This window comes from Bos grunniens, chromosome 13 (genome assembly GCF_055505025.1).
Source record: "Bos grunniens cultivar Pamir isolate PY7600 chromosome 13, Bosgru_T2T1.0, whole genome shotgun sequence".
NCBI classification, from domain to species: domain Eukaryota; kingdom Metazoa; phylum Chordata; class Mammalia; order Artiodactyla; family Bovidae; genus Bos; species Bos grunniens.
The window spans coordinates 41,665,219-41,684,665 of NC_141177.1; the positions used below are offsets into that span (position 1 = coordinate 41,665,219).

General features: G+C 48.7%; 1 protein-coding gene across 1 annotated transcript; it reads left to right on the forward strand.

The window, feature by feature from the left end:
- Positions 1-235: 235 nt before the first annotated feature.
- CD93 (CD93 molecule) lies at positions 236-3,313 on the forward strand. The gene is made up of 2 exons (XM_086333676.1): positions 236-2,312; positions 2,552-3,313. Exons 1-2 carry the CDS (start codon positions 391-393, stop codon positions 2,574-2,576), a joined length of 1,947 nt encoding a protein of 648 aa, XP_086189802.1. The 5' UTR covers positions 236-390; the 3' UTR covers positions 2,577-3,313.
- The last annotated feature ends 16,134 nt before the right edge of the window (positions 3,314-19,447 follow it).

A 19,447-nucleotide genomic window follows, 5' to 3' on the forward strand; every position in this document is an offset into this window, starting at 1 on the left:
GCCCTCACATGGAAGGAGGAGGGACCCCCAAATAAAGGCGCTGGTGCATGCAAGCCACAAACGTCTCCCCACCCCCATCGCCGCTGCATTTCCTTAGCCCGCACCCAGCGACGTTGCCTGGCTCCTTTTATGCACAACAAAACCGTGATGAAGGCTGCAGGAGTCAGAAGCTATTCAGCACAGGAAGCCCCTGTATCCGGTGAGGAATAAGAAGTGCAGCGGCAGGATGCGCCTTGGGTCAGGGGGCCGCGGAAAGCCTTCAGCCTTTGTGTCCTTCTCTGTGACGGAGCGTCCACGTCTGAGCCCTCGGCTCCCCTCGGAGCTCAGCTTGGGCTGCCGCTGTCACCGCCGGGGCGTCAGCCTCCCACCCAGAGGGACACAGAGGCCACGATGGCCAGTTCCGCTGGCCTGCTGCTGCTGCTGCTGCTGCTGTCGATCCAGTCCCGGGCAGAGAACACCACTGACTGGGAGGCCGTGGTCTGCGCAGGGTCTGCCTGCTACACGGCCCACAGGCACAAGCTGAGTGCGGAGGATGCCCAGCTCCATTGCAGCAAGAAAGGGGGCAATCTGGCCACGGTGAAGAGTGAGGAGGAGGCCTGGCACATCCAGGGTGCCCTGACCCAGCTCCTGCTGCTGGGGCCGCCCCTGCAAGAACGCCCGAAATTCTGGATTGGGCTCCAGCGAGAGAAAGGCACTTGCTCGGACAGCAGCCTACCTCTGAAGGGCTTCAGCTGGCTGGGCGATGGGGAGGACTCACAGTACAACAACTGGTACAAAGAAGTTAGGAGCACCTGTACCCACAGGCGCTGCGTGTCCCTGATTCTGGACCTGTCTGTGCCGGGCTTGGCCAGCAGCCTCTCCAAGTGGGTCGATGGTCCTTGTGGGCACTCCGGGTTTCCTGGGATGAACATCGAGGGCTTTGTGTGCAAGTTCAGCTTCAAAGGCATGTGCCGGCCGCTGACCCTGGGGGGCCCAGGTCAGGTGAACTACACGACCCCTTTCCAGGCTACCAGCTCCTCCCTGCAGGCCGTGCCCTTTGCCTCGATGGCCACCGTGGCCTGTGAGGACGGGAATGAGGGCAGGCAGCACTACTTCCTGTGCAAGGAGAAGGCCCCCAGCGAGTTTGACTGGGACAGCTCAGGGCCCCTCTGTGTGAGCCCCAAGTTCGGCTGCGACTTCAACAATGGAGGCTGCCAGCAGGACTGCTTCGAGGGCGGGGATGGCTCCTTCCGATGCGGCTGCCGGCCGGGGTTCCGGCTGCTGGACGACCTGGTCAGTTGCGCCTCTCGGAACCCTTGCAGCTCCAGCCCGTGCGGAGGGGAGGCCACGTGCTTCCCCGGGTCCCTCGGAACAGACTTTACGTGCCACTGTCCCCCAGGCTACCAGCTGGACTCGACTCAGCGGGACTGTGTGGACGTGGATGAGTGCCGGGACAACCCCTGTGCCCAGGACTGTGTCAACACCCCTGGGAGCTTCCGCTGTGAGTGCTGGGTGGGCTTTGAGCCTGGCGGCCCTGAAGAGGGGGCCTGCGTGGATGTGGACGAGTGTGCCCCTGGCCACTCGCCCTGCGCCCAGAGCTGCACCAACACCGAGGGCTCCTTCTATTGCTCCTGCGAGGAGGGCTACGAGCTGGCTGAGGAGGACGGCACCCAGTGCCTGGACGTGGACGAGTGTGAGGTCCAGCAGGGGGGCCTCTGCGACAGCCTGTGCTTCAACACGGAGGGGTCCTTCCGCTGTGGCTGCCTGCCGGGCTGGGAGCTGGACCCCAACGGCGTCTCCTGCACTGGGGGGCACACGTCATTGGGACCACCGACCGGGTTTCCCCTTAGGGAAGACACGGGAAATGGAGAAGGGAAGCTCCAGTCTTCTGCCACTGTGTCCAGTCGCAGCGGGGACAACCCTGAGGGTACCTCCACAGTGGTGCCCTCCAACAGGAGACTCTCCCTCCCAGCTAGGGTCCCCACCTCCCTGCCCCCATCGGAGATGCTGGCCCCCAGTGCGACGCCTGGGGTCTGGATGGAGCCCAGCACCCATTACCCCACAGCCACCACCGGCCACAGGGAGTCTGCAGGCGAGGATTTCACAGCCAAGCAGAGCGAGCAGGGCACAGACGGACAGCAGCTGCTCTTATTTTACATTCTTGGCACTGTGGTGGCCATCCTGCTCCTGCTAGCTCTGGCCTTAGGGCTGCTGGTCTGTCGCAAGCGCAGGGCCAAGAAGGAGGAGAAGAAGCAGCAGCCGCAGAGCGCAGCGGACAGCTACGCCTGGGTCCCCGAGCGGGCTGAGAGCAGAGCCATGGAGAACCCCTACAGGTGAAGGAGGCTGGGTTGCCCGGGGGGAGTGTGGCAGGCACGGGGGCGGGGTAGGGGCGGCAGTGACCATGGCACGCAGCAGGCAGAGATGAGGGGTAGGCTCGGGCCCCCCTGGGATCACCTCGAGGCCCACATGTGCCCTCTGGGGGTGCCACCCTGCCCCGTGTCCCCACGCCCAGGGTCCAGATGACATGGCCCCGGGGCAGCAGCTTCCAATGTGTTGCCCTTTGTTCCCATAGTCCGACGCCGGGGACAGACTGCTGATGCTGATGAGGCCCCTGGACACTGGCAGCGACCACCATCCTCAGAGCCAGGAGACCATTGAAAGCAGGACCCCCACCCTCCTGGAAGACTGGACTGGAATCTTAGCAAGTAGTTGTCAACCTTCTCTTTAAATGCCTGGCAGCTTGAACCGTGCAGGTATCACACATGTGTAGTGTGGAAGCGGGGGAGGGTCAGGTGTCAGTTTAGGAATTTCGTGCGTGTTAACAATTCTCCTTCCCTCTCCTGCTGAAATTCAAATGTGACTGAGTTCATATCACCCCTGATCCTGGATCGCACTTGACATGTCAGGTGCTAACAGGCTCCCTTTGAACTGCTTCTCTGCCTGCATACACCTCTAATAACAGGACACAAATCAGGGCAAATTTGGACTGAAATGATTTGTGCCTTCTGGTGTGATGAAGCCTGAGTCTATCTGTTGTCTGATTATGTAAGAAGCTCTGTTTCTGATGGAGGGAACGTGTTCAGGCTGGAGGCATATTTTTTCCATTCTTGCGTTTCCATCCACTTAGGTGGCAGAGGCAGGGCGTTTAGAAATCACATCTCTCTAGCTCTTCGGGTTCTAATTGTCTTCAGTTTATTTGCAAATGAAATCTGAACAACGTGGGGAAAATCGTACCAAGCGAGTAAACAGTGACTCTGGAAACTAAGGTTAGAAGGCAGGGTTTGTTTCAAAACTACGTGAGTCAATTTGTCTCAATAAATGTTCCCATGTTCCACCCTGTGTTTGACTGGTGAGACCGACATTCGTGAGGTCAAAGGTTAAAGACCACTGGTCTCCGGGGCCAAGTGGCCCCACGCCCTCGATGCCATCCTGCCGTCTCTGCGCTCTGCCTGGGCTTGGACGCTCTGGTGGTTTCTGGATGATGTGAGGGGCTGAGTTTAAAAGGTGCTATAACAGCATTTAGCACAGTTCACGGTGGTGGAGGCCTCCTGAGAGCTGAGCCCATCTTGTGGACACCGCACAACCAAGTCAGGACTCGTCCCCTGGGTGCTGGCCCAGTACTGCGTACAGCACAGGTGTCCTCTGGCCCTTTTCCTTAAAAAAAGAAGACAAGAGGAGATGGAGAGAGAATGAGAGTATAACTAAGATCTTGTGCAACAGCAGACACTTCTCAGAGCCGTTTTAATTTATAACCTTGTCTGTAAGTGCCCACTAGCCAGATTTCCCACAACTAAGACTGCTGTGGTCGGTGGTGCTTGGTCCCCATCACTTCAGCCTGGGTCCCTGGAAAGCAGCCCAGAATTCACTGTGGGGCAGAGCCCTTAGAAGCTGCCTGAGCAGCACAGGAGGCCTGGGCACCTGGAGAAGGTGGGACTGGGAGTGAACCCCTTGGCGCACCCCTCCCTGATGCTCCCCTTCCCCTGCAGGACAGACCGAGGAAACCATTTCCGGGATCCAAACTCTGCCCCAGAGGTCAGCACCCCACATGCTTGGCCTTCAGAGCCAAGTAGATGCCTTTTGCCAATTTCGAAATGAAGGTGCTATAGCTCACATTGAAAAAAAAGAAAAAAAGGAAAAGTGGAAGGGGTTGGGGGAAGGAAGGAAGGAAGGAATGATGGAGGTCTGAGACTGTCTCCTCAAACAGGCCTGCTCCTGAATTTCAGGAACAGTCTCTACAATCACTGCTCTTCTCTCTTGCTGGCCATTGGGAGGGGCTGAAGCAGGAGGACAGTCCCCTGGGAAACTGGAGTGTAGACAGCCAAGGATGGGCCATTCTCCAAATTTGCCTTGGGCGTGGAGAACCTGGGGAGTGTCCTTTGCATGATGAACTCACGACTGCTTGGCTGGGTGGCCTTGAGGCAGAAGTAACCTTGCTGGTGTCACTTTGGTGCCTGTCCCCTGTCCCCAGAGGCACTTAGGGTGAACCCACCAGCTCTGGCCTGAAGCCGGGAGGAACTCAGCCTGTGGTGACCACCAGGCCTGGCAAGGCCATCTCAGGCTTGAGTGCCTGTCGCCAATAGACTAGCAGCCTCTCCAAAAGGTTAGTCTTCACATCTTTCCCCAGGCTCAGGTGAAAAGTGAAATAAAAATCTAAACCTGTATGTGAGTGTGCTTCCGTGCAGCCTTCAAGAGGAGCAGAGTTGGGAGTGAAACTCTCTCCCACACACGCATGTGTAGCTGTGTCTTTTATGTTCTGGTTGTGAGCTTTGTTTGAGCACATTGTGCAGGGCCTAGATGTGGATTTGATCGTTAGCTACTTTTATTCCTACTGTCTTTCCCATATAGATTTCTATAAAAACTAAGAACAGAGATGAGATTTGACTCTGAAAAAGGTACCAAATTAAAAATGATGCAGTTTTTTAAAAAACAAATAGAGGAAAGCCTTTTCCTATTGTTTTTCTTCTTAGTTTCTCCATTGTCTAAATCAGGAAAACAGGAAAGCACTGCTTTCCAGCAGCTGCAAAATGGTGTAATGTCCCCTACACATTTCCACCGTTGAAAACAATAGGGTTAGCATGGAAATCAGAGACAGAAAATCCCTGAAAACATCTGTCCCTCTCTGGCTGCAAAACCCAAGGCTTAAATCTGTGTGGTTTGTGGAGCCTGTCAACCAAAAGAAAGAGGATGATCAAACTCTCCATGGGTTCAGTAATCAAGTCCCTTAGTTTGTTCCAGATTCCGGGAGTAAAACTCACTGAAATGCTTTTTTTTTTTTTAAACAAAATGAAGTGTGTTTTGGTCTGTTCATGGAGATAACACCCACTCGTTTTAGAAAGAAACTCTGGAATTCCTTTCTCTCATTGTTCCTCTTATCTGCAAGGGGGCAAGTGTTTCCTTTCAGCAGAATTTGCCCACCATTCCCCTGGCCTAAAGCTCTTTTTGCATATTTGGCTTAAGCTAGAATTAGATCATAGGTGAGGTCTTGCATGAGGATACAATTCAATGCGATTGTAAACATCAACAGTCCCTCCCTGAGTGCTAGAAGAGAACACCTAAGTCTCTTTGAATGTGTGTATTTGAAGTTTGTTTCACTGATGCTGGAATCACAGGCTTTCTAGACAGGGTCATTTCATCCCAGGGTCGGGGAGGGAGGGCTGGACACTGAGCTGCCCTCAGGCCTCTGAAAAGCTGAGTGGCACCTCCGGGCAACCTCGGAAGTGGGTTGTCATCCTTTGTGCTTTGTTACCCACATATCCTAATAAACTCCGGAATACATTGCTGTCAATCTGTTTTAATATTTTAATATGCTTCACAACAGCTCAAAATACACAGCAGGAACTACATTCAAAAGTACCTGTGCCCGTTGTCAAAGATACATCGACAACCTGCGTCTTTACTCACTGGAGATGGCACTGGCCTCAGGGCACCGAGGTGGGGGGAGGACATTGTAGGGAGGCCCCCAGGCCCAGATCCGCGCTTCTAGACTCTGCCCTCTGACCCTGAGCCCTGCTGCACGCCTCCATCTCCACTGTCTTATCGCCTGCATTGTTTTAGTTGTGTGGGAGACGCCTGGTGCAGGATTAAATGTGTCTAACGGGTGCAATTTGCAAACACCATTCTGTAATGATCACAGGAGCATTTTCGACCACTTGGGCACCAAACCTTTTCCAGTATATTTAACTAATTGGACAGGCCGACAGCTCGCTCAGTGTTCTGCCACATAAACCTCACCGTGACTGGAGGCCGGAACAGCAGATGGTGGTTGATTCCCAGTCGACTTGCTTTCCAGACTGTGGACTTTGTAAAAACAGGGCTTATGGGGAATCAGGGGCTCTCCAGTGATGCTAATGGCCTGGACACTTGTGATAACCAGTCATTACCAGGGCTCAATAAAACTTATTCTTGAGCTGTCTAGTCACTAACAAAACCCATTTGGAAATAATATCTTAATATGAAGAACTGTGGCTGCCTCCTCCCCAACATACACACACACACAGAGACACGCAACACAGGCACACACACACACAGAAAAGCACCTTTCACACAGAGAGACACAAAGAGACACACAAATACATACAATCTAACACCCTCTGTTTCATATTGAAAAACCTTGAGGCCAGGGTTTCCTGATTTATAGGAAAAGCCCATGAACAAACATGCCACACTTTAGCAGCAATTCCTCTTAGAGACTTAGAGTGATGTAAATGCTAGCAAATCTTTCAAATATGACTGATTCACACACACAAAAATGTATAGAGAATTAAACCTATTGTGCAAAACAAGTACATCTGTGACAGAAAACCCATAGATTAACGTGAAAGAGCCACATACACGTCATGTACCTTCCACGGCTTTAACATGGACTGAAAAAGTCCATCCTGATTGAGCTGACTCCTCAATCTATTCCGTATGAGGAGGAAGAGACAATAAACCCCAAACCAAAAAGCCTCCGCTCAACAGTGTCTCATCTCTTTTACACCCTGGATCATTGTTTTCAGAGGATATAAAGGCCAGGAGTGGTGAAAACTGAAGAAAGAGAGGAGTGAAAGGTCAAGTTGGAGGATAAGCCCTGGGGTCAACAGTCTCTCCCATGAACTTGACCTGAGGCTCTTCTCTTCATAGCAGGGACCACATTCTGCCTGAGCCTCCAGGAGCCGGCAGCCAGAGCTCCCCAAGAGCTGCTGCCCCGGGTCCTATTTGCTGGGCTTTTTATTTGAGTTTTATCACCATTGATGCTGGTCCTCCCTTGTGGTTAAAATCCATAGATTTCAGCTGCCTGGAGGGAAGGATGGGAGCGGTGGAGCATAAACAGAGAGGAAAGAAGGGAAGGAGAGAGAGGGAGGGAAAAGGGTGGGGGATGCTGGATGAAGGTCAAAGTGAAGGTCGCTGGGCCTCAACAGCACATCTCGGCTTTCAGTTGGAGACCATGCAGGGCTGTTTTCTCTCCATGCCATCTCTAACCTCCCGGGTCACACGGCGGAACAGCCAGGCTCTTTCCTGCTGACCCCCATGGAGGACCAACACCCTCCTCATCAGGCTCTTGTCACCTTTCCCTGCAAAGCACTGTTACCTCGTCCCCTCTGCGTTTCACGCTTGTCCTGGTATCATAAAGGCTTAAGCTGGGTCCATGACATCTGCTCTCTTGAGCTCCTTCTGTGTTCAAATATCCAGTGAAAATAATGAGACTTATGAGGTGGAAAGAAATAATTGTACCTTTTACCTTCTTTCTCCAGAGTCTTCCTTTCCGAAAAAGATTAAGTCCCAAACCTAAATGTTCACTTCCTTGTCAAACCTGTCATCTCTGAACCAGGGCATGGTGCCCTGTGTGTCCCAGTACCCACCCTCATGGTCACGGTTAAGGTGTTGGTGTGTGCACTGGGGGGTGGGGGTGCAGTCCTGTACACCCATCATACCAGCTAGCCCATCCTCTTTCTCATCATCTCCCATGGGGATCAGCTTTGTCACTCCTTGTATTTCTATCAGTTCTGTCTTCTCCTTGATGGCTTAGTCACTCAGTTGTGTCTGACTCTTATGGCCCCACGGACTATAGCCCGCCAGGCTCCTCTGACCATGCGATTTCCCAGGCAAGAATACTGGAGTGGGTTGCCATGCCCTCCTCCAGGGGATCTTCCCGACCCAGGGATTGAACCCAGCTCTCCTGCATTGCAGGCAGATTCTTTACCAGCTGAGCCACCAGCAAAGCTGCACGATTGGGTGATTGATGTGCATTTGGCATTATCCCTTTCTTTACCAATATGAAATGCAACCTTCTGGACATCTTCACCTCCAATTACATTCTGTCTAAATCTCCAAACTGATACACTGCACTAATTTGTGGCGTTTTATGAATACAAATGATTTCTATTAGAATATCTCTGTTTTCAGCCTTCTTTATGTTCGTCTCACTGTGTTCCCATCCTGCCTTGCTCTGGGGCTGCTCTCTCCATCTCAGGGGCCTGGAGCCCCCACAGGGCCTCTGCCCAGAGTGGGCAAGTCTGGGTTGGAGACTGTGAGACTCTGCATTTCTAGCAGGTTTCTGGGGGAGACTGCTGCTGCTGGTCTGGGGGCTCCCCCGGAGGAGCTCTGCTTTATCTGTTTGGGGGTGGTTCTCTTGTGTCATTATTGGGAGTAGGCCCTCCTGGCCACTCTCTTGACTCTCTTATTCTAGAAGTGATTTTGGATGGGGCTCCTTCCGAGTCTCCTGACTTTCCCCTGCTCTTCTCCTTTCTTGTCTCCTGAGGTGGCTGTGAAAACTCACTTTCTCTCTAGCCCCCACCCCAGAGACCCCTGTCCTGCCCAAAGCACTACTCACCTTCTAACATGGTGTATCATTTCTTCCTGTGGTTAAGATTTATTGACTTATTGCCTGTACTTACATATATGTAAGCACCTCTAGGGCAATTTTTGTTGTTGTTGTCTGGTCCCTGGTCCCTGATGCTCCCTGGGCCTGGCACACAGTGGCGCTCAATAACTCTGTGTCTGATGCTTGGCTGCCCTGGGGTCTTGGAGCAGAATGGCAGGCAGGGGGACACAATGGGGGTCCTATTTGAATCTCTGATGCTGTCTGTGGCCTTCATCTTTTACGGGCTCCTCACCCCAGGCCGCTCCCTCCACACAGGGCAGTGCCCACACTCAGGATGTCCCTATTGCTCTTGAACCAATGCTGTCTTGTCCATCTGTTCTCCAGGCTCCTTTTGCTCCAGAAGCAGACCTGGAGACAAGGATTCCAGTGAAGTAGTTTAACGGGAAAGATGGACATTAACGGTAGGGTCATGTGGAGGCGATGCAACTGTGGAAACACTAGGAAATGTCATTCCACCAGAGGGCTGAGGGAGCCGGGGTATTGATAGACTGACTTCCATCCATCGTGGATGGGGCTGCTGCAGGGGGATGGGTAATTCCCGGTACTTCCAAAGGGGCTCCACTCTGGGATGGGGGAAGCCTTCAGGTACAGAGATGCAGACGTGGGAGGATGGAAGTTGACCCGAGCACAGACACAGTCTCTGGTGAACAGTCTGGCTGAATCCCCGCCTGTCCTCATCGTCCCCCACACCGAGCAGAAACAGCCCTTCCTTCCTCAAGTCACAGCTGATTTCCTCAGGAGGCAGCTGGGACCTTGGGGAGAGAGCTATCTTTCCAGATTTCTTTAATGGCCCACACCCCTCTGTTCTTGATGTGATAGCTCAGTGGCTCCGCGTCTGTCTTCCTGTGAGGCTGGGAGGCACTCAAGGGAAAGGTGAGCCTCACACACAGTTTTACACACAACTTGATCTCAAATGTGGCCAACAGAAGGCCACCTGAATAGTTCAGTTCTTGGGACACCTTATTAAAGCAACGTGACAGGAAAATTTACCAAACTTTTACTACTATCAGATAAAAAGTGCAACTGATTTATTGGGAAACAGGCAGAATTACTCTCCCCACTTGATAGGTAAGGAAGTGGAAACACAGACAAACTGGGAAATTTGCTCACGGCCCCAGCTGACAAGTGGTGAAGTAGGGCTGTGAAACCCTGCGGCCTCACCTGGATTGCTAGGTCTCACCACCTCCAGCTAACTTCAGGGTGTCAAACAGTAGACTCCTGAGGAGACAAGCTGGCTTTCATCCTGTGTGAGACAGGAAGGTTGAACACTGAGCAATGATGGGTATTTCTAACAATAACTTATGTCCAACCGAGCACCTCTGTATTCTTGCACTTGAGTATTCCCCCAGGCACACATGTGTGCATGTACACCACACACACACCCACACACACACACACATAAACACACACAAGTACCACTCAAAAGCTCTCTGCCATCCCCTGAGAACTTGTGTACCCGAGGCCCACCGTGATCTGAGGGTGGGGTGTGCCTGCGGCCTCACTGACCCCACAGGGGCTTTCCTGCCTCTGTCTTGGTCACAGTGGCGCCTCTGTGCGTCCTGGAGGTGGAGGTGTGACTGCACCCTGCTGGCAGAGACCACTGCTCCACTGCACCCCTTGTGCACAGTGCCGGGACTGCCAGAGGTGCCGCTTTGTCAAAGACAGTGGGCTAGTTTCTAAAAAGCTAAACATACACACACATGACCTGGCAATTCTGCTTTTAGACATCTACTCAAGGGCAATGAAACCATGATGCTCACAGTCTTGGCCACAGGTATTCACAGGAGGTTTATTTGTGAGCATGCGCCTGGACACAACTTCTGTTCCCAGTCTTCTCTCTACCTCCCTCCAGGGCAGCTCAGGAATCATGAATCCCATTCATTTTCCTGGCCTCCATCAGAAGGGGCACATACCTCACTAAGAAGTGGTCTTTGCCAGCCCCCGCTTGCACCACCCCAACTCCCGCCGCCCACATCTTGCTGAGTGTTCTCTTTTCACAGTGTCCTGTTTCTTCTTTTATCCCCTTGCCTTCGAGCTATCTAACTGCATTTCTCTCTGAGCAATGGCCACAGTCAAACCCTATCCTTTGTCTTCAGGTCCTGCCCTTTTAGGGAAGCATCTTTTACTATAGAAACAATCTTTGGTGTTATTTTAATTCATAAGTAAAAACAACCTTGGAAAAGCTCCTGGGCACTGCAGGTGCTGGTGTCAGCAGTAATGTCATGGCCTTTCTTTAAGAGGCTTCTTCTGACCAGATGCCCAGAATGGCTTTGATGCTTGGAGACTGGATTTGGTGCTTACTGATTTGTGGCTGAAATGAAAAGCTGTTAAGTTCAGTTATGTGCCAAGTGATCTTCAACATGAGGCTTTTTTTTTTTTTTTTTTTTTGAGCATAGGAAAAGATGATTCATTTGGGCCTTGTTATTTCAAAAGTTGGAGTCACACAGTCTGGAATCAACTCACGCATTAACTTAACAAACAAGAAAACAAACCAGAATGAATGAATGAATAAAGTTTTGCTGGGGAAATGAGGTTCATACGAGATTTTTAGCTGAGCTATGTAGCCTACCAAATTAATCTTCAGGGGCTTATCGCAGTGTTTACATCCATTTGTGTGGAATAGACAGGAACTAGAAATGATTCTCACATGAATGCAAATGAATTGGTGTTTTTCAATATCTATTCTGGGTATTTTATTCTCCTTCTGCTTTTATGTTAAGTGAACTGGTAGTATTCAGTGGTGAATTCGTCTACCTGAAATAATGCCTGATTAACATAATGTTTATTTTCTCATATGATGAAGGGTCCAGAGATGGGAAATCTCAGGCTGCCTTCTGTCTTTTTGGTCCTTCATCACCAGCCTGTGACTTTCATCCTCATGCTTACCACATACAAAAAAAAAAAAAAAAAATTCTTTTATTTTTCTCATTCATAGGCAGAGAAAGGCACCAATCCCAACTCGACAATTTGCTGAGTTGTGATAAGAGTACAGACCCCATGACTAGCACTTCAATCAGGAAGACCTTCCACTGCCCAGCGGGTCTCCTATGTTCCTCCCAGTCTGTTCCCACCCTGTCGATCAACACTGCTTCACTTCTTATCCATATTCAGTCCTTTCACCTGTTCTAGGAATTTAAACAGACGAAATCAGAGTTTATAAGGGTCAAGCCTCTTAAGTTACTTGCTTTCTGCCTTGCCCACTTCTTTTTTTACATCTGATGCCTTTTTCTTGTTTTATTTTGGATCAATCAAGTATTATTTTTCATTATTGGATTTTTTGAGCAATTTTAGGTTTGCAAAAGAATTGAGTTGAAAGTACAGAGAGTTCCCCTATAACCTCTCAACATTTTTAGTTCAGTTCAGTTCAGTTCAGTTGCTCAGTCATGTCTGACTCTTCGCAACCCCATGAACCACAGCATGCCAGGCCTCCCTGTCCATCACCAACTCCCGGAGTCTACCCAAACCCAGGTCCATTGAGTCAGTGATGCCATCCAGCCATCTCATCCTCTGTCGTCCCCTTCTCCTCCTGCCCTCAATTTTTCCCAGCATCAGGGTCTTTTCCAATGAGTCAGCTCTTTGCATGAGGTGGCCAAAGTATTGGAATTTCAGCTTCAACATCAGTCCTTCCAATGAACACTCAGGACTGATCTCCTCCAGGATGGACTGGTTGGATCATCCTGCAGTCCAAGGGACTCTCAAGAGTGTTCTCCAACATCAATTCTTCGGCGCTCAGCTTTCTTCACAGTCCAACTCTCACATCCACACATAACCACTGGAAAAACCATAGCCTTGACTAGACAGACCTTTGTTGGCAAAGTAATGTCTCTGCTTTTTAATATGCTGTCTAGGTTGGTCATAACTTTCCTCCTAAGGAGTAAACTTCTTTTAATTTCATGGCTCCAATCATCATCTGCAGTGATTTTGGAGCCCAGAAAAATAAAGTCAGCCACTGTTTCCAATGTTTCCCCATCTATTTGCCATGAAGTGATAGGACCAAATGCCATGATCTTAGTTTTTTGAATGTTGAGCTTTAAGCCAACTTTTTCACTTTCCTCTTTCACTACCATCAAGAGGTTTTTTAGTTCCTCTTCATTTTCTGCCATAAGGGTGGTGTCATCTGCATATCTGAGGTTATTGATATTTCTCCCAGCAATCTTGATTCCAGCTTGTGTTTCTTCCAGCCCAGCGTTTCTTATGATGTACTCTGCATAGAAGTTAAATAAGCAGGGTGACAATATATAGCCTTGATGTTCTCCTTTTCCTATTTGGAACCACTCTGCTGTTCCATGTCCAGTTCTAACTGTTGCTTCCTGACCTGCATAAAGATTTCTCAATTTCCTATTACTAAGACTGGGCTTTGGTGTGGCACATGGGGTACAATCTGTGAGCCATATTGACACATTATTATTAACTAAAGTCCATAGTTTACATTTGGGTTCACTTTTGTACTGTACCTTAAATATTGTTCAGTTGCTCAGTCCTGTCCGACTCTTTTGCAACCCCATGGACTGTAGCATGTCAGGCTCCTCTGTCCATGGAATTTCCCAGGCAAGAATGCTGGAGTGAGTTGCCATTTCCTTCTCCAGGGGATCTTCCTGACCCAGGGATTGAACCTGGGTCTCTTGCATTGCAGGTGGACTCCTGACCATCTGAGCCATGAGGGAAGCCCTGCACGTGGGTGTCTGTGTGTATATTGCACTGGGTCTTAGTTGCAACATGTGGGATCTAGTTTCTCTGACCAGAGATTTAACCCTGGCCCTTTGCAGTAGAGATATAGAATCTTAACCACTGGACCACCAGGAAAGTCCCCAATCTATGGGTTTTGAAAACTGTATCCACCATTGCTTGTATCACACAGAATAGGTTCCCTGTGCTCCACCTGTTCACCTTATCCCTCCTCCCCAAATCCTGGCAACCACTGACATTTCACAGTCTCTGTAGTGTTGCCTTTTCTAGAATGTCATACATTTGGCATCATATAGCCTGTTGCATTTTCTGATTGGCATAGGAAACATTTAAGTTTCCTCCATGTCTTTTCATGGCTCAAGAGCTCATTTCTTTTTAGTTCTGATAATATTCCATTGTCTGGATGGACCACAGTTTATTTATCCATTTACCTACTGGAGGATATTTTGGTTGCTTCCAAGTTTTGGCAGTTATCAATGAAATTACTATAAACATCCATGTGTTTGTGTGGACATAAATTTTTATTCATTAGTGTGACTACCTAAGATTGTGAATAATGTATGAGTGTGTTTGGTGTTGTAAGAAATTTCCAAATTGTCCTCCAAAGTGAGAAAACCATTTTGTATTTCTGTCAGCAATGAGTGAGCATTTCTGCTGCCCCACAACCTCCCCAACATTTAGTGTTGTCAGTGTTCTGGATTTTGACCATTCCAATAGATGTGTTCAGCTCAGTTCAGTTCAGCCGTTCAGTTGCGTCTGACTCTTTGCGACCCCATGAATCGCAGCACGCCAGGCCTCCCTGTACATCACCAACTCCCACAGTTCACTCAAACTCATGTCCATTGAGTCAGTGATGCCATCCAGCCATCTCATCCTCTGTCGTCCCCTTCTCTTCCTGCCCCCAATCCCTCCCAGCATCAGGGTCTTTTCCAATGAGTCAACTCTTCACATGAGGCGGTCAAAATATTGGAGTTTCAGCTTTAGCATCATTCCTTCCAATGAACACCCAGGACTGATCTCCTTTAGGATGGACTGGTTGGACCTCCTTGCAGTCCAAGGGACTCTCAAGAGTCTTCTCCAACACCACAGTTCAAAAGCATCAATTCTTCAGCACTCAGCTTTCTTCACAGTCCAACTCTCACATTCATACATGACCACTGGAAAAACCATAGCCTTGACTAGATGGACCTTTGTTGGCAAAGTAATATCTCTGCTTTTTAATATGCTATCTAGGTTGGTCATAACTTTCCTTCCAAAGAGTAAGTGTCTTTTAATTTCATGGCTGCAGTCACCATCTGCAGTAATTTTGGAGCCCCCAAAAATAAAGTCTGACACTGTTTCCCCATATATTTCCCATGAAGTGATGGGACCAGATGCCATGATCTTCATTTTCTGAATGTTGAGCAGTATCTTACTATTGGTTTAATTTGGATTTCCCTGATGACATGAAGTAGAGCATGTTTTCAAATGCTTATTTGCCATCTGTGTATCTTCTTTGGTGAGGTGTCTGTTAAGGTCTTTTGCCCATTTTAAGTTTGAGTTGTACTGCTGGGCATGCATACGGAAGAAACCAGAATTGAAAGAGACACGTGTACCCCAATGTTCATGGCAGCACTGTTTATAATAGCCAGGATATGGAAGCAACCTAGATGTCCATCAGCAGAAGAAAGGATAAGAAAGCTGTGGTACATATACACAATGGAGTATTAGTCAGCCATTAAAAAGAACACATTTGAATCCATTCTAATGTGGTGGATGAAACTGGAGCCTATTATACAAAGTGAAGTAAGTCAGAAAGAAAAACACCAATACAGTATACTAATGCATATATATGGAATTTAGAAAGATGGTAATGATGACCCTATATGTGAGACAGCAAAAGAGACACAGATGTATAGAACAGTATTTTGGACTCTGTGGGAGAAGGCAAGGGTGGGGTGATTTGAGAGAATAGCATTGAAACATGTATATTATCATATGTGAAATAAATCGCCAGTCCAGGTTCAATGCATGAGATAGGGAGCTCATGGCTGGTGGACTGGGATGACCCTGAGGGATGGGATGTGGAAGGAGGTGGGAGAGGGGTTCAGGATGGGGAACACATGTACACCCATGACTGATTCATGTCAATGTATGGCAAATCCACTACAATATTGTAAAGTAATTAGCCTGCAATTAAAATAAAAAGAAAAAAATAAATAAAATTGGGTTGTCTTCTTACAGGTGAATTTTAATGGCACCCCACTCCAGTACTCTTGCCTGGAAAATCCCATGGATGGAGGAGCCTGGTAGGCTGCAGTCCAAGGGGTCACTAAGAGTCGGGCACGACTGAGTGATTTCACTTTCACTTTTCACTTTCATGCATTGGAGAGGGAAATGGCAACCCACTCCAGTGTTCTTGCCTAGAGAATCCCAGGGACGGGGGAGCCTGGTGGGCTGCCGTCTATGGGGTCACACAGAGTCGGATACAGCTGAAGCAACTTAGCAGCAGCAGCAGCAGCAGCTGTGTATTTTAGGTATCAGTCCTTTATCAATTTTTTCTTACAAAGATTTTCTCCAAGTCCATGGCTTGTCTTTTCATTCTCTTAAGGGGTCTTAGTTGCCCCACACCTCGTAAATTGAGAGTATGCTTGGGATAAAGTATGAATAAATATGAATCTCACCCAAAGTGGTTTCCTTCTTTAAAGGGATAAATCCCTCCAGTTTCTATCTGAGGCTGGTCACTACCCAGTGCCTTCAAATAGCTGTTTTCATTTTTTTTTCCAGAATTATTATTATTTTTTTTTACCAGAAACAGATCCTATATTTGTCTTTTTTGAAAGATCCTTCAGATAGCCCTCCAAGCAGTTTTGAAAAATATTGTGTTGGCTAAAATTGAACAACATGACTATCTGTAGGCTGATCACTGGGAGGGTCATTAGAGAGCAAGGTTGTGAAGGGTTGTGGATGGGAGGGAGTCAGCCAACCAAGAGTGTCTGCCTTGTTGCCCTAAACATTCTCTCATTCAGACTTTTCACATTTGCTGACCCACTTTCCTTCCTTACCCAGCAAGACAAACACATGCTCCTCTATCTCATCTAAATGAATGAGATTTGACGAAGTAATTTTATTTTTTCCCATGCCTCAGTTTCTCTATTTATTGTTGACACTGTTAATTTTAGATTAATATTAAAGAGGAGTCCATTAGTTGTGTATGACCTTGGTGTGTAGGTTCTTGGAGGTGATCATATGTCCTCATGAGCTTGAAGTTTTGAGGGCCATGGACCTTCATAAAATCTTCTGGCCAGTGAGACTTGGATATTGGTATAAATAGAAGTGTCATTGCTGACAGCAGCATACATAGCAACAGCTGTTTTATGGAACAAATACTCAATACTTGCCCCACGGATCTGTCTGATTCCCCTGCCCATCCTGAGTGTCCATGAAGCAGACTCAGAGATTCATCCTAGGATCCAGATTTTGTCATCTAACCCTAAGATGTAGCTCTTATCCTCATTTTGAGAAGAGAGGTTGAGTTTCAGGGAGCTTATCTACCATAGAAACAGAGCTAAAAGCAGTTGGACTTATTCAAGTTCATCTTATGTGCCCACCATTGTGATAAAATATTGACTACCCGTCCCTTTTGTTGACCTCTGGTTTGAGGGATGTGACCTCGTGAACATATAGAAGGTACTATTTAATGATGATATTTGACTAAAAATAGAAATCAGCTTTTAAATTTAACTAAATTAGACCAGAGAGATGGCAACCCAGGAAGCTACACTTTAATTTATTCACGTTTGCGCCAACTGGGCAGGTAGTCAGCTGCACGAATAATCCAATTACAGTGAAGGAACCAAACAGACCCAGGTGTCTGGGCCCAAGCCCTGGAGTTTCTGACTCAAGAGGTCTGTGAGGGCTCAGGAATTTGCCTTTCTGACAAGTCTGAGGTGATGAACGGTGTTTACAGAGATAAGATGTAATGGTGATGCTGCTGGTCTCAGGGCTCCTTTCCACAAACTAGAGAGGGTCAGTGAACCTCTGTGGGAGGCAAGCAGGGAAGGGGCTGGTTTACTGCAAGGTCTCAGTGAGGCCATTCTGCTGCCTGGCTAGGTCCTTCCCCAGAACAACTTATTGGCGGGGGAAGTGTGTGCCCCCCACGCTCCCAGGAGGGGGTCTTGTCAAAGGCAGATCCTGATTCGGGAAGCACAGGGTAAGCCCATCAGAGATGGCACATTGGAAGCAGTCCCCAGACAAGGATGCTGGTCTGGGACCTCATGTTGGGGAGCAAGGCAGCCACTTGGCTAGTAGATTCCTTCCTTTCCCTCTGCCTGTTTCCAACCCCAGCTGCCACTCACTCGACCAGAGCTGGCAATGCACGAACGTTCAGTCCACATTTTTGTCACTTCCACTGAGCTCTGGGGACTGACTCATTTAAATGACATTTTCAACTCTTTGGAAAGATGCTGGGCCAGAAATGGAAACAGCGGCAAAGACTTTCTGGGAAACAGGAAGCCAAATAGATATTTTTTCCAATCATGATTTCCCCCAGATTCAGAGACTGCTTAATTCACCATGAAACAAGACTTTTAGATAAAATACAAAAATCTTGTCCATCCTCAAGACCACGGGAAGACAGCAGAAGAGTAAGTACTGCAAGAAAACAGCCATAAAGTGTCTCTGTGGCGTATTTCAAGTTCTGGATTTTCTTGTTACCAGCTGTGTGTATTTATTCCGGCTGTGGTAGGACCAGCTGGAGTTTTAATTGTGCACCATGGATGATGCTGCCAGGATTTTCCCATGCATCTGTTGACTCCAAGTTCTTCAGTGGCCAGCTGGCCACCAGAAGCTTAAAAGTGGCATCCAGCTCCAAGGAGGAAGCTTCTGTCCTCGTCACCTGTTGGAACATGAGGTAGGTAGGTCCTCTTTCCTGGGAAGGGTGTTGTAAGGGACCCCGGAAGGCTGGGTCTTGCTGAATGTCCCCAAAGTCCCTTCCAAAGGAGAATAAACTCTAAAGAGAAGCCTTTGCCAGCACTTCTCTTAAATCTGGCTTCAGAATTATTCCCAGCCTGAAGAGCATTCCCAGGGTTTGGGTGTGGGTGAATGCTTCCCTCTCCTTCTGTGGGTGGGCTAGCTCTGGGTGCAGGTGATTGAGGTCAGGAGTTCCCAGCGGGGAGCTGCTCCCATCCCCCTTCCCACAGAGCTTGACCGAACGCTGGGCACCCCCTGGACCTGTGACTCAGAGTGGGATTTCTGAAGAAAGGATTCAGTGTTGGCAGCCCTTGACCCTGAGCAGAGCTCCCCCCTAACAGCTGCTCTCTGTGACTCCTTCACTCCTCAGGGCCCCCTTCTGCCCAACTTCCAGATGGTCTCACTCCATCACCCGGGGGGCTACCAAAGCATCCTGCAGGTCTGTTCTCAGACCCCCAAGGACTGGATAAGGGGGATAAGGAAGTTATCCTTATCCCCCTTATCTGGATGAATGGATAAGAAAGTTGTGGTACATATACATGATGTACTCAGCCATGAAAGAAACATATTTGAGTCAGTTCTAATGAAGTGGATGAACCTAGAACCTATTATACAGAGCTAGGTAAGTTGGAAAGGAAAAGATAAATACTGTATTCTAACAAATATATTTGGAATCTAGAAAAATGGTACAGAAGAATCTATTTATAGGGCAGCAATGGAGAAATAGACATAGAGAATAGACTTATGGACATGGGGAGAGGGGAGGAGAGGGTGAGATGTATGGAGAGAGTAACATGGAAACTTACATTGGAGAAGGCAATGGCACCCCACTCCAGTGCTCTTGCCTGGAAAATCCCATGGATGGAGGAGCCTGGTAGGCTGCAGTCCATGGGGTTGTGACCATATGTAAAATAGACAGCCAACAGGAATTTGCTATATGGCTCAGGAAACTCAAACAGGAGCTCTGTA

Excerpts from the sequence above, each read along its gene's own strand:
- CD93 (XM_086333676.1), top strand. The coding sequence starts at position 391 with ATGGCCAGTTCCGCTGGCCTGCTGCTGCTGCTGCTGCTGCTGTCGATC. Across the intron at positions 2,313-2,551 it reads GCCATGGAGAACCCCTACAG|TCCGACGCCGGGGACAGACT; the intron begins GTGAAGGAGGCT and ends TTGTTCCCATAG.